This window comes from Leishmania mexicana, chromosome 9 (assembly GCF_000234665.1).
Source record: "Leishmania mexicana MHOM/GT/2001/U1103 complete genome, chromosome 9".
Classification (NCBI taxonomy): Eukaryota; Euglenozoa; class Kinetoplastea; order Trypanosomatida; family Trypanosomatidae; genus Leishmania; species Leishmania mexicana.
In genome coordinates, this window is record NC_018313.1 from 245804 (window position 1) to 260477 (window position 14674).

The 14674-nt window shown below is 60.4% G+C and overlaps 4 protein-coding genes across 4 annotated transcripts; 1 reads left to right on the plus strand and 3 right to left on the minus strand.

The window, feature by feature from the left end:
- Positions 1 to 116: 116 nt before the first annotated feature.
- Positions 117 to 1037, plus strand: LMXM_09_0690 (conserved hypothetical protein; the record flags this gene model as incomplete). The annotated part of the gene is made up of 1 exon (XM_003872702.1): positions 117 to 1037. One exon carries the CDS (start codon positions 117 to 119, stop codon positions 1035 to 1037), a length of 921 nt encoding a protein of 306 aa, XP_003872751.1.
- Positions 1038 to 7627: 6590 nt separating this feature from the next.
- Positions 7628 to 9172, minus strand: LMXM_09_0700 (conserved hypothetical protein; the record flags this gene model as incomplete). Its single annotated transcript, XM_003872703.1, has 1 exon — positions 7628 to 9172. One exon carries the CDS (start codon positions 9170 to 9172, stop codon positions 7628 to 7630), a length of 1545 nt encoding a protein of 514 aa, XP_003872752.1.
- Positions 9173 to 10315: 1143 nt separating this feature from the next.
- LMXM_09_0710 (conserved hypothetical protein) lies at positions 10316 to 11869 on the minus strand (the record flags this gene model as incomplete). Its single annotated transcript, XM_003872704.1, has 1 exon — positions 10316 to 11869. One exon carries the CDS (start codon positions 11867 to 11869, stop codon positions 10316 to 10318), a length of 1554 nt encoding a protein of 517 aa, XP_003872753.1.
- A 1474-nt stretch (positions 11870 to 13343) lies between these two features.
- Positions 13344 to 14375, minus strand: LMXM_09_0720 (putative cleavage and polyadenylation specificity factor 30 kDa subunit; the record flags this gene model as incomplete). Its single annotated transcript, XM_003872705.1, has 1 exon — positions 13344 to 14375. The coding sequence occupies one exon, from the start codon at positions 14373 to 14375 to the stop codon at positions 13344 to 13346; it is 1032 nt and encodes a 343-aa protein (XP_003872754.1).
- Between the last annotated feature and the right edge of the window lie 299 nt (positions 14376 to 14674).

Sequence of the window (14674 nt, forward strand, 5' to 3'; positions counted from 1 at the left end):
CCGTTTCGTCTGGCACAGCTACCCTCGCCAAGAGCACACTGCACATACTTTTCCTTGTAGATTGGACAGGACATCGCGGGCAGCGCCCCTGCGCACCGTCTACGAAGCATCCAGCCATGTCAACCAAGCTCATCAATGCTGTCTGCACCATGGCAACGCGCGAGTGCGTTGCCGAGCTTGCGCTGTTCCACCGAGCGCTCCGCACGCTTCATCCCACCCTACCCCTCTACCTCGGCTGCAGCAGCGAGGTCCGCGACGCCGCAGAAGCGCCCACCGACGCCACCTCTCAGCTGCGTGCTCTGCACGACGACGCGCATGTGCGGTGGGTGGTGTGTCTCGACCAGTACGGCCCGGTCATTTCTCGCGCGGAAATGGAGCGCCAACGCGGCGTGTGGTACCCCGCACGGCACACTGACTTCATGATGGAAAAGGCCAATCTGATGGAGCTGGCGTTGATGACGGCAGAGGGGAGCACGCCAACCGTGGCGTTCCTCGACTGCGATATTACTCTGCTTCGCGAACTGCCCTGCATACCGGCAGCTGCGGCTGTTGCCCTGTCGCCGCACTGGATTCGCGAATCCGACGAGGCCGTCTTCGGCGCCCTCAACGGCGGCTACGTTGTCGCCAGCACGCCGGAGGTGCTGTGGGAGTGGCGACGAGCTACGCAGACGTCACGGTACTTTGATCAGGCTTCGCTGGAGCACGTGGCGGCTGTCTTCGAGCGGCGCGGGCAGCTGCACCGACTGCCACCGCAGCACAACTACGGGTTCTGGCGCCTCCTCCAGCCGCGCTGCGGAAGTGTCGCTGAAGAGGCGAAGCGCTTTTCCATCGCCCATGCGCCCTCACCGGGCACCGGGCAGCAACCAGGGGCGATGGCTGTCCACTACGATGGGGCACCGCTGTGCTCCCTTCACTCGCACTTTTTGATGCCAAACCCCCCGCCAGACGTTCGCCTGTTCAACGCCGTGCTGCGGCGTTGGCTGGGGCGCTGCGCCGCCTCCAACCCCGTCTGCGCTGCGGCCCTCGCGCGCTTTTAGGGGTGCGGGGTTTCGGGAGGCCCCGCGCTTGGGGGTGGGCCCAGGGGGCCCGGCGCCCCGGGGGGGGGGGCGGCCCGTGCCCCCCGGCGAGCGCACCCGCCAGCCCCCACCCAACCCCGGCCCGCCCTACGCGCCGGCCCAGCCTGGCGAAGCCCAACGCCCCCCAAAGCCGCGCCGGCCGGGACGCGGCGCGCCCGCGGGGCCGCAAGCAGAGGGCGGGGAAAGGCACCCCGGCACCACGCGGGCAGAAAAGACGCGCCCCCCCCCGGCGAAACACCGCCGGAGGACCCGACCGCCCACGCCGGCGGCGGAAAAACACCCCCACCCCCACCACACGCCCCGCGCCTAACAAACCCCAAAGGGAAGCGGCCGGGCGCTGGCGGGGATATGGCCCACCCTTTCCTGGGGCGCCGGCCCCAACAAGGGCAAATCCGGCGAGCCCAGCAAAAAGAACCGAGGAGCCGACGCCGACACGGGACACACCAAGGAACCAACAAACCCCAGCGCGCCGCCAAACACCCCCAAGCACAAGGGCAACCGCCGAGCACCACAGCCCCCAAAACCAAAGGAAAAATTTCAGTGACACACAGCGGCTTTCAAGCAAGCCATACCCGTGGCAGCCGCCAAAACCCAGCCAGCCCAGCGCCAACCATAAGCCCACCACCCCCCGCCAGACACCATGCAGAACACACAACAAGCGACAAGAGAGAAGCCACAAGAGAAACAAAACACCGACAACAGAAGCCCCAGCCCCCCCCCGCGGAGACGCCTAGCGGTGAGCGGGGCGCAGAAACACAGCAGGGTCACCGCAGCACCCCCCCCACCAGCCCCAACAACCCTCGGGAAAGAGCCCGCCAAACCCGCCCCCCCAAAGCCACACCACCGACCACAGCCACACCGATCCGGCCACCCCCACCAAAGGGCCCCCGCAGTGAGATATGGAATCAAAACTGTGCCCAAAAGGAAAATACGACATAATCTGAAAAGGTCCAATAAGAGAGACGGCCCTTTCTTCATGCGGGAGGGGAAACGCCGGCGCGCACCCCACCCCCATTCACACACACGAAAGGCGCTGGGGGAAGACCCCGCCCCCCGTCCGGAAGAGACCACAACACCGGAACCCCCACCCAGAGCGGCAAGACCGCCCCCCACATTATCTTCCACTATCGAATGCCTTTGGGCCCCCCCCCTCCAGTTTTTTTTTGCCACAGTGCGGCTTAGAGAAACAAATCTTATTTGCACGGGGCCACGACACCACAAGCGAGGCCCTAAAAACCAAAGGCCGCATATTTTTCCACCCATGCAAAAACTATCGACCCACAGACTCTTTTTTGGGACGCGTGCTCCCCATAAAAATACAAGCCGGGGCCAATGGCCACAAAGACACAAGGACCCGGCCTTGGCGGCCGCGCAGAGCGCCTACCCACCCCGCCCCCAAAGGCCTCGCCTCCACAAGAGGTCACAAACCGCCCCCTGGCTTTCCCCCAAACCCGCCACAACAACGGACAAATTCCCCAAAGGAACCGCAGGTTAATAACTTCCATATTCCCGGAAGCCGTTGAAAAACCGCTGCCGCCTCATTACTTTTCCTTTTTGCGCTGTCCTTCGTTTTCCCGCCACCCGCCCGCCACACAAGGGCGAAACGCCCCACCCAAAGCCCTCCCCCACCCCCTAGAAAAAAACCCACACTGCCCGCACACCAAAAAGCGAACGGCCCCTGGCACACCAAGCGCCCACACCCACACAGGCGATTTGCCCATGGCATGGCTACTAGGGGGTGGCGGGGCCCGCCCGGCTGCGGCTGGTGTGGCGATGGAGGTTCCGGAAAAACGCCACATTTCCGAAGCGAACTTTGCTGCCATTTTGCCCCGGGTATTTTTTGCGCCCCCGCCGCCGTTGCGCTTTTCCAGGGTAGAAAAGACGAGAATTCTCCCAAAAGATGCGGGGGCGGGGGCGTCATTCCGGAACGATGCCCCCGCCAGCACCCGTTTAAACTTCTCTTTTGGCGACCGGACCCCGTAGGAAGCCCCCCCCCCCCGACGCGCCGTGCTGATAAAATGCGCCGCCTTCATACCCTTTGACCGAACTTTTCCAAAAGAAAACAGGGCCCTGGCCATCCCCCGTTTTTCGACAAAAGACCCCTGCCACCGGGGGAAAGACAGGGGGTATGCGGCGGTCAAAAAAGGTTCGCTTTTAGCCAACCCCGCCAAAACATTTTACGATGGTGGGAAACGCCGGGCCGGCCGTTTTTCATGATCCCCAATTTCCGAAACCAAAACACTGAAAAAAACAATCGGTCTTTACGCTTAGAAGGTTTTCAAACGCGTTTTCGTTCGAAAAGCCTTCAAATAACCCCCCTAGGCTGCGTTTTTTGATGACGGTGTCACGGCGGCGCGTTGGTCTGCGTTGGCCCGGTTTTTCCTCTTTAGAACACCCTCCGGAGTTATTTTTATTTGTCATTTGCCAGCGGTGGGTGGAAAAAACACGTTTGTCATAGGTGCAATGGTTTTCACCCCCAAAAACAGACCGTCTTCTAACAGCCCTTGGTGGTGGAATTAAACCCGTGACCCAGCCGCCCGCTAATACACCCCAAAAGAAGCGAAAATCCCGCGCCGCCCCCGGCGCCATCGCCAACAAAAGGTGCGTAAGGACCGGTTTTCTGGAAACACCACCCCTTGCCCCCCAAAGGTCCCAAACGCCGCGCCGTTTATAGCGACCAAAAGCAAAGCAAAAAGGCCAGACAACAGGCAACCGGAAAAATATATAAAACCTGTTGGTGTGTCTTTTTTGAGGGGTGTTGTGGGAACGCCCCAAAAAGGGACGCCCACGCCTAAAGCAACGCAAAATTTTAGAGACATTTTTTTTTCGAGTCCTAAACTTTCTTAAATGATGCGATGGTGTCGCGTGTGTGTCGTTGACGCCCCCTTCACCGCGACACATTCTGGTCATCTTTGGCCGCGCAAAAGCAAACCGCGCTGCGGGCCCGCCCCCGGCTAATATTTTCCCCGCTTCCTTCCCTGACCCCCAAAATGTTTTTACATGATTAATGGAAAAACGCATAACTCCTGCAAACGGCTGCGTGGAACCAAAAGAGTTTGTAAACCCCATTTGGTGTGTGGCCTTCCGTGTGGTTTAAAGCCCCTGTGGCCGGGGTTCGCCTTTGTTCCGCCCCCTTTCCACGCTTTGGTTCCTTTTCGTATTTCTCTTAAGTGATCCGTGTGTGTGTGCGTGTGGCTGTTTCAGGGGAAACCGCTTTTGTTTCCCGGCCATCTTTGTTCAGAAGTTTTTGCCTTTCAATAATCCTGGTTTGTCTTGGCTTTTTGTCCGCCTTCTGGTGTTTTTTCCTTTGGCGGTGGGTGATCTTTTTGGCGCCGGCGTCGGTTGGGTGGGGGCGTGCGCTTCTGTCCGGTCATAAGGCCCGGGGCGTTTTGTGTCAGCAAACGTCCCTTTTCGCCCGGCTATCGCCATTTGGCGCTTGTTTTCTATTCTTTTCCCCTCCAATTTTTTGCTTCCTCCGCTGGGTTTGTCTGTCTTTTTGGTGCTTTTCCGTTTTGCCTTCGTGGTTGGCGTGTGTGGGTTGTGTTCGCGCTTCCTGTCTTTAATTGCTTTGGTTGTTGTGCCGTGTGTTGCTTCTCTTGGGGTTCTTTGCGGGTCTGTTTTTTAGCGCCGGGCCCCTAGCCGGGGATACCCTTCCCGGTTCTCGCGCACCGCCGTTTGGTGTTCATAATGCCGAAAGGCGCCGTGGCAGGGTGGCGCGCGGGGGGGGGGGGCATTTTGCGTGGGGGCGCGCAAAACCACACGGCGCCAAATATCGCGTTGGGACTCGGGGGGCCGTCCGGGGCCAGACCCCGGGTCTGCTCTGGCGAGGGGCCGGTTTCCATGCCGCTGGGTGTGGCCGGGAATCCCCCTTCGCTTGCGCCACCGCCCGTGTGTATTCCTTGGCGTGGTTTTCCTCGGCGCGCCACCCCCCTCCAGTTTTTTTTCCATTTAATCTAATTGGCTTTTTCAAAGTGGGGTGCCCTTTGGGGAAGCGGTGCGTGTTTTTGCGCGGGGGGGGGGTATTGTGCAGCACCTTTGGGATCAGGCGAAGTGTTTCGCGCGTCCCTGTGGAAGTGGGGCTTTATTTGTGCGTTTAGGTTTTTCTTGTGCTTTGTGGACGTTTTCGCCTTGAATCGGGGTTTTTTTTCACCTAGAAGAAAACGAAAACTAACGCGGGTCTTGTCACCCACCCTTGTGGCGATGCAAAATGCGCTTAGGCGCTGGCAGGGGCTAGGCGGATGCAAACTGTTTGCGCCCTTGTCGTAAATTTTCGCACGCTTTCAGGAAGTGCAAACGAAGGTCCCCAATAGGTTTTTTGACTTTATGCGGAACGGGCTGCGGATATTTTTTTGGCAACCCTACCGCCCCGGCCTTTTTGGCTGCAAGGGATATCGGTGGGTTGGTAAGGGGTGGAAAGGTTTCTTTTCGTCAAGAAATCAGAGGGGCCGGTGATAAGGCGGCGGTTGGTCCGGATTTTCAGTTACGGTGGCGGTTGTGGTCTTTACACTTTTTGGCTGGCTCTTTTGGCTTCGTGCATTGCGGAGGGGCGGCGGGGGTTTCCAACACTTGGTTCGGGAAAAGCTTCGTTTTCTGTTGTTGCCGGTGGGTGGGGGTGGCGCCCGGGAAGCGGACTTTTTTGTTGGAATCGTTGGTGTTTTCTTGGCGCTGTTTCAGTCTTTCTGGGCGTTTTGAGGGTCAGATAACTCTGTTTGTGTGGGCTGGTCTCCGGGGTTTGGTGGGGCATGTTCCCCGGCAACGTGGCTGTCTGGCGAAGGGCCTTATAGAGGCTTTCTGATGGAGACAATTTTCGGTGGAGGGAGTAGGGGAGGTTCTTGCTGGCCAGGTTCTCGGAAGCCTGCGTGACAAAAAGTGCCGCGTGTGGTTAACTTGGGATGCCGTGGTGCCTTTTGACGCGTGGCCACTTTTTTGGGCGACACTGTGCTGAACGTCTGCGTGCGCCCGTTTCCGGTGGGGTGTGCGTGAAAAGAGGTGGGCGAGCCGAAGTGTCTATGAAAGCTGCGGTTGCTCAAAACCATGGCCTCATCGCTTTGTCGGCGCGAGGGCGGTGCGGCACTCCTCCAAAAAAAGGAGTACGGCACTCAGGGTTTCCGAGTCATCACTGACCTCAGTACTAACTAAGCCTGTGAGTGCTTAACTTCACAAATCGGACGGGATATGGTGTTTTCACTCAAGTGTGGTCGTACTCGAGATTCCGCGGAGGAGAGGCCGGCATATCTGTTGTCAGCTTTGACTCTTCGTGTGCGATTTGAAATCGGTAGCAGCACCGTAGCGCAGTGGAAGCGCGATGGGCTCATAACCCATAGGTCGTTGGATCGAAACCAATCGGTGCTAAACTTTTTCCTCACAGTCCGTTGGACCCTGTGAGGGTCCAAAGCGGTGGATATCACCCCGAGGCAAGATGGTCGAGTGGTCTAAGACGTCACGTTCAGGTCGTGATCTCCCCTGGAGGCGTGGGTTCAAACCCCACTCTTGTCACACTTTTTCCACCCCTCCCAGAAGCCGGAGGAAGCGGGGAAGGGTCCGTTTGCAAAACGGTGTTGGGGTGTGGGCCGGGGTTTGGCGGGGGGGGGAAAGAAGTGGGGGTTGGGGGCGGCTTCGCGGGCGTTGTCATGGGATAGGGGGTGGGGTGAGGCCGGGGCCCCCTTCCGTTTGCGGCGGGGGGGGGGGGGGGGCTCCCCCGCGGGGGTTTTGCAAACCCTTGTTGATAAACGAAAGCGGCGTGTCGCTGGTTGGGCCCTGGGGGGGGGGCGTCGCGACGCGTGGTTGTTGGCATCTTTTAAACTCGATACTTCCAAAGGCATACACACATACATACAAAGCCCACACGCACGCACACACGGAGCAACGGAAAAAACAACAACAGTAAGTGAAGAGGGGGAGGGGGAATGGGGGGAAAAAAAGAGAGAAGGAACAGGAAAGTGAACGAAGGCAGAAGCGGAACGGAACAAATTAGGTCTCTCTCGTTTCCCTTCGCAGTCAACTCCACTCTCCCTCTCGTCCAATCTGCCCAGGGGGGGGGGGATTAGGCGCACCCGCCACACACCACGAGGGAGGGGAGATGAGGCCAACCGAGGGAATCACCGGAGCGAGAGACGCAAAGACACGGAATAAAAGGATGGGGGGGGGGAAGGAAGCAAGCAGGCAGGCATCACCCCATCAGCGGTCGTATGGGATGGAAGAGGAGGGTCACGAGAGAGCCAAGTGCGCAAAGGAAAAAGAGCAATAGCCAGCAGAACAATGGATGTGGTGACACGTACGTGTGTGTGTGTGTGGGCTCGCATCCACTACAGACACACAGACAGGCACAGGCACAGGTGCAGGCACCTATATACATACGTAACCCAGGAAAACTTCATACAAGTGTTTTATTGTTGTTGCCCGTGCTGACGCGGCAGAGGCACCGCTACAAATTCGCAGTCAACGCGACCCCGAGAATGGGCGCCCCCACACCCGCTTTGACGCTTGTCGGGCTTCGCTCCTGCTCTGCCGCCTCCGCTTGTCAGGTCATTGGATGTGCGTTGCCATACTTCCTACTTCTTGATCACGCTGAGATCAAGTGGTGCAACGTACGGCTGCGAGATGCCGCAGTCCTCCATGCTGCCTGGCAGGCTGACCTCCATGTCGCCTTGGGGGTCAGTAGTGCGAGTGGGCGGCTTCAGCTGCGCAGGTGAAGTGGTCGCTGAGAGCTGCGTGCTTGTGCTGTGCGCCCTATTGTCCGCGAAGGGGCCCGACAGAGATTCTACGTACGCCGGCTCCTCTGTGACCAGGTCGCTGGTCGTCGTCGATGACTTTGATACGGCCACGGCCGAGGGAGAGCGAGGGTTGCGCTTTGACACATCCCTCACATGCTGCGCCGCGGCGTAGCTGCACCCGGCCATCTGGTTCGACGAGAGCTCGCACGACGCACTGCGGCTACCCCCTCTCATCTGCAGGGGGCTGTAGTAGGCGGTGTACGTGTTGTTCACCGGCGGCGCCATCACAGGGGGGTGCGATTCCCGGTTGGCACGCCTGTTCTCCATGTGGCGCTTCTCGTGCGAGTTCCGTAGCGTGCTGCGCGCCGGGGTGCCGTTGGTGTTCTTCACCACCTGCCTGGACGCGGAGGCCGCTTGTAGCCCAAATTTCGTTGTGGCCGTCGCCGCATGGATGCCGAAGCGGTTGGGTGCCCTCTGCGGCGTGGCCCCAGAGACCGGTACAGGGGCGTACTTCACTGGCTTGCTCCCAAGCCCTGCCGTCGTTGCCGCGGTGAATCTTCTCGAAGCAATCTGCATGATCGGCGTACGCTTGGCGACAGTGACGCGTTTTTGGCGCCGTAACGACTCGTAGCGGTGCATGAGGGGGCCCATGCGTCGGTACTCCTCCAGTTCACGGCGGATGCGCTCCTTCAGCTCTTCGATGGTAATGTTCTGCGGGGTGTCATAAGGGTCGAGACCGTCTTCAAAATTAGGCACAATGCCGCCTTCCTTCTGGATCTGAACGACCCGCCGTCCGCGCACGGAGACCAACAGTTTGTCCTTCCCGAAGCCCGGTAGTAGACGTTTGTTGCCCATCGACACCGGGTTCGCACGCGGGCGGGGGTGGAGGCTACTGCGGTTCGCGCCCTTCTGCAGCGGGTGACGGTGGTTGGTCTCCCCCGACAAGCGCTGATACAATTTTTCAGAATTTCTCTGAAAGCGGTTTGCCGGGTGCTGCGGTGTGCTCTGCGGATATAGGAGCACGTTTGCGGCGGCACCGACACCAGCGCCGCGCGGGGGGAGGCCGAGACGGGTGCCAGGGGGCAGCTGGTAGGAGCCGCAGTTGGCGTCTACGTGCCGCGCGGTTGGGATCGAGACGGCGTCTGCGTCCCCTAGGTCTTCGCCCAAGGACACCGCAGCCCCCTCGCCGTACGCCTCCATGCCATCGGCTGCGTCATCACCGTACAGCAGCTGCTGACCGCGGTTGAGGAGTTTTTCGATGCGGTCGAGCGACTCCTTGATGTCGTCGACCGGGTCCCCACTGCTGCTGCTGCTGCTGCTGACGAGGTCGTTGGGTGGCTCAGCGGCGGTCTTGCCGGCCATCACGGGAGAGAAAAAGTACATGTGAAAGATCTAACAAAAGGGAGAGTGGAGACACGATAACGGACCACCGTACCGTCACACACACACACACACACACAGACACAGACACAGACACAGACACAGACACAGACACAGACACAGACACAGACAGGGAAAAGGAGGGAGGGAGCAGGGGGGGGGGAGGTGTATACGGGTACTCAACACGACTTCTTCCCCTCTTCCCCCTCTCTGCCTCGCTTTATAACGTATGTACAGGGAGGGTTGGTGAATGGGAGGGAGGGGGGACACGAAGGAGGAAAGAGAGCACAAGGGATAAAAGCAAGGTTCTCCCTCCGGGTAGGTGCGTGGTAGGGGGGACACACGCGGGCTGGACTTGGTATGGAAGGCCGCACACGTGTCGTCTTCGTTTCCCCTGGTAGCTTCTTGACGCTCAGGGCGAATACTTGGGGCGCCTCGGCTGGGTGTGTGCGTGTCTGTACAAGTCCGCGTGTGCGCGTGGGTGTGTGGCGATCGAGAGAGAACGAAGAGGAACGTCCTCCAGCACTCAAGGGTGCGGGGTAGAAGGAAGCACCGAGATCTACAAGACGTGCGAAGCCTGATCCCTTTTTTTCTTCCGTCTTTGGTCTCTCTCTGTCTGTACGGCAGGGGTCACACACCGGCGCAGGACGGCGTGAGCTCTTAGCTTTCCTGTTGTGTATGAGCCACAGCCCCGGGGCGAGTGAGCATCCGTGGATATTGTCAGACGGCGGAGGGGGAGGGGGATCGTACCGGGGTGCCTATGCACGTATATATATATATAATATAAATGTATGTGGACGTGTGTACGCGTGAGCTTGGACGTGTCCGCGGAGAGGTGGAGTGGAGGGCGTGATGTGAGGTGGAGGCATGTGAGCGACAGGGAGAGAGAGCCATGGGGGGGGTGAGGAGGGAACGGCGATGCCATGGTGTGGCCGCTATCGCAGACGCCTCCTTTTGGAAGTACTGGAGGGACGAACATTTTTTTTTGGTGTTTCGGGGTGGATGGGGGGAGGGGGGAGAGGTGTCCGTCACCGCACATGTGCTTCCTTCATATAGGCATGTATATATATATATATGGGTGCTCCTGTGTGCCGGCACTACCCCATGCGCTACGGACACACGACAGCGCTGACGACGAAACAGGTGCTACTTGCTAAGGACGTTCACGCACCTCTTCAGCAGCGGGAGATTTTCCTGGAACACGAGTAGTTTTGCCTGGACGCGCGCCACCGCGAGCGCCAGCTGCTCTCGCTCAAAGGCACGGACGGCATCCTCGGCACAGGCAAAGCCGGCCTCTTGCGCAGTCCGCACCGCGTCGTCGCGGAGCTCGTCGTACTCGGTGGAACACTTCTTCGCCAAGTCTTGCACCTCCGCTAACGAAAGCGGCGGGCCCTCGGAGGCGCTCGCTGCATCGACTTCAGGCAAGACACGTGAGAGAACATACGCGCGCCGCGGGCTGCGGATGCCGAGGCCTTCACACATATCCAGCAGGCTGTTGGGAAAGGCGACTGGCGCCCCATCATCCGGCACCTCTTCTGGTGTGGGGTTACCGGTGGCTGTCGCCGCCGGTGTGTTCGGCATCACTGTTGTAGCATGGCCTGTTCCTCCTCCACCTTGGGCACCCGCCTCTCGCTTCACCGTCTGTTCCGCCTCTGTGCGCGGCTGCTGTAGATCCTTCACGTCGTGGACAAACGTAAACGCTGACTCGCCGCCGAGGAACTGGACGAGTGCTTGGTGCCACAACTTTCTCTGCTCCTCGCGTCGCACTGCATCGGCCCTGTCGCGCAGGCGGCGACGGTTCGCGTTGTTTTCGGACGCAACGTGTATCATGCCACCTAAGGCGCTGGACACTGTGGCGGACTTTGAACGGGGGTTTGCAGACGGGTCCTTCTCATCGCGTAGCTTCACTCGGAGAATCGATTCCTTGGGTGATGGGACCAATGCCGCCTCTCGTGGGAATCGCGGCTGCACGAGCGTGCTCTTGTACTTGGTCAGCATCGACTCCATGGAGGGCACCACACGTGCACCGGAGTCGCCGCTGCTGCTACCTTGACCACGGAAGACATCCCCAAACTTTGCGAGCTTCGTCGCATGCTGCAGTGCTCGGCGACCCTGCGGCGTCGATGTGATCCATCGCACCCTTGCCTCGTCGGTGAGGTCGTCCCACCACTTGTCGATGGCCATCTGCAGCCCCGGCATTCCCGCGGCGGTGCGCGGGATCTTTGGCGTGCCGGCCCGAAGGGGCAACGCTGCACATGTCTCGGAGAACGCCGTCACCGCCGAGGCTTCAGGCCCGCCGGCGTCGCTCACCATTGCCTGATCCCATTCCGACGCAGAGACTGCGCCGGGGCGTCGGTGGGCGTCGTCGCGCTGGTGGACAAGGTGCGTCATGAAGGTGGACTTGCCGTAGGAGAGCGCGAGTCGCGCGGCAGTTTGCAGCTCCGCCGTTACCGTGTCCTTCACAACCCCTTCCTCTATGTCCGACGCCGGTGAACGCGGCGCCTTCGCCTCTGCGCGGACCGATGGCGGAACTGGCGCAGGGGGAGACGGGTGCGGCTGTTGGAGCTTGTGCTTCGCGCGTGCACTGAGAACGGCCTCTGTAATGCGCCGAGCGGCAGGCACCTCACTCGATGTAGAGGCGTTGTCACCAGCGGGAGACGCCGCAGATGGGGTGGCGCCGCCAGTTCCCGTGACGCGCATTGGGACATACATGCGCACGGCGCGCACTGCACAAAGACATGTGGGCCGCATGGCTTCTATGGATGAAGTGGACGAGGCAACGAGAGCGGATGAGGGCGAAGAATGGCGCCGACGCAACACACAGACACCCCACACACATATATAAAGCGGGGATTGAGGCGACTTGCGACGGGGGCAGCGCCTACTCGTACCGAGATGGCGATGAGGGGGGAGGAGGAGGAGGGGGTGAGTGCCAAGGATGTTCCCAAACGCTCACGATGCGATACAAGACAGAAGGGGCGGGAGGGAGGGATACACTGATGGGTTTGGTTGTGTGTGCGTGTGTGTTAGCAGCAGATCTCTCAAGCAGAACAGCAGAAGGGTGCTGCACAGATACACGGCACCCGCTGCAGCGAGTACTCCTGGCGAGAACTCTGCGAAACCGGTGCTCGATGCGGTGGTCGGGGTGTAGGTGTAGGTGCAAAGGCAGGGTACAAAAGGGGGGGGGGGCAGCACCGTGAGCTGGGAGACAGTGAGGACGGATGTATCGTTTCTATGGGAGGCACACACACGGGTGGATCAACCAGCAGCGGGTTCGTGTATGAAAGGACCGGGAAAGGCAGGGAAGGGGGACGAGAGAGGGACAGAGGCGGGGGAGAAACGGTAGCGTGTCTTGTCGCTGTATTTGGTATACATTAAATTATATGTATGATGCATGCGTATGCGTAGGGCGGGCACAGTCGCGTGCCAAATCGCGGTGGCGCACTCTTCAAAGCGGGGTTTTGGTGGCTGGCAGAGGTTGACGGAGGAGAGGAAAGAAAGGTGATGGGGGTGGCGTGGTGTGGGGTTAGGGACCAAAGAAGAGCACGTGAAATTCCGTCACAGACACGTGCAGACACCCTGCTCACATACACTAGCGAGGGAGAGGACTAGGGGAAGAGAGATGGAAGCAAGACCTGCTTGAGCCGAAGGGGAGACGTAAGTGTGCCGTCCGGCTTCGCGCGCAGGGACTGAAGTGGGACGGTGGCGTGATGCGCATGCTGCCGCTAACAGAGACCACCTTTCAGGTACAAGGTCATTGGCACAGTCTGTCACGTATGTGTTTGGGAGATAAAAGACCCGTTCCCGTTGACCTCCCACCTGCATGCCATTCCATGCGGTGGTAGAAACACAGTAGTGTGTGCCCGGAGAGGTTTACCAAAGGAAAGGCTCACACGCGTGCCTCGTCTCCGTCTCTCCTTGGCCGGGGACGTGCAACCATCGAAATCCGTGAAGTCCACTCGCTCGCTCGCCCTGGTTCCATGCGGGGAGAGGCATCCGCAGCCACACGAGATGGACGTCGAGATTGTCTCGAGGGAGGGGGGAGGGCGGCCTTGGGCCAGCTCCACAGCAACAGCAGCTGCAGCGACGTTTCACCCCAAAGACGGAGAAGGCGTCCTGCCCTCCTCTACTTGCTCTTTCCCTCTCCGCCGTTTGTCCAAGGCGTTGGGGCGGGTTAATAGTGATCGCGACCGGGGCGTCGCCGACCGCCTCCGCCACCGAAACCACCACCAGCACCAGGACCAGGACCAGCACCACCACCACCAGCACTACCGCCGCCGCCGCCACCGGCACCGCCCTCTCGCCGCAAGCGCCGTCGGTTACCCATTCCAGCTCCGCCGCCACTGCCGTGTGGGGCGCCAGGGCCCCCACCGCCCCCGGCGCGGTGCTGATTACGGTGCGTGTTCATTGGGCAGTCTTTCACCGTGTGGCCCTCCTGATCACACAAGAAGCAGCGGCGATGGGAGGCGCCGCCGCCAGCGCCGTGCCCGCCGTTCTCCAAGCCGCCAGTGGGTTGGCCCGGCTCTTGGATCTCGCCCAGGGCCTTGTGCAAGACGCTGTGCTGCGGGCCTGGACAGTCTGGAGCGAGATGGCCGGGATCAAAGCACCCGGCCCGGTAGCATGTTGCACTGCGGTTGAAGGTTGGATCATCGGCGCGCTCCACAATCATCTTGGCCAGGATGCGCTTCGACACGACGTCGCGGTCGTAGCGCTCTTGGATGGGGTGCCCTAGCGGACAGCGTGGGCCTAGCGGGCAAAAGCCGGCAAGGTAGTATGGGCACGCCGACGCCCGCTTCACATGTCGGAGGCGGCACTTGGGCCCCAGCGGGCAGAAGCCGCGGCGGTACGCGGCGCACTCCGGCTGTGACTCGTTCGGCTTCGTGTGCAGAAAAGGGCACTCTGGATTGGTGCACTCGCCCACACGCTCAAAGAAGGCGCACTGCGGGACATAGCGGTTGTCGTACTCGTGAAGGTAAAGGCAGTTGTCCCCATTCACGCAGGCGCCACGCAGCCAGTGCTTGCACACCTTTGTCTGGACGGTGCGGTAGGCGGAGATGATGTGGCGCTGCGGGCAGGCGTCGCCGAGACGGCAGCGGCCGCGCTGGAAGTCCTGGCAGATTTCGAGTTTCTTCTCCGTGCGGGGCTGCTCCTTGGGCAGCGTGTCTTCGAAGTCGAAGTGCGTGCCGGCGGCATCGTCGACAAACATCTTCGCAGAGGGACCGCCTTTCTTCTGCGTCCCGCTTCGCTCTCCTAAGGGAACAGATTTACCGTGGGACGCGGGGGTGGGGTGGGTGTGCGTCGGTGTCACACCCAGCTCTGTAGCGTTGGTTTCTTTTCCCTGCCGGGGACGTCTCCTGAGCGCCTTCACGTGTGATTCACAGATGTGCTGGAGGGAAGGGGTGAGGTGGGGAGAGAGAGGGGGAGGGGGGAGTGAGGTGGGAGAGGCGGCGATGCACACGGACGTGCACGGCAAAGGGAGCAAAGAAAAGGCACAGAGAAGGCAAG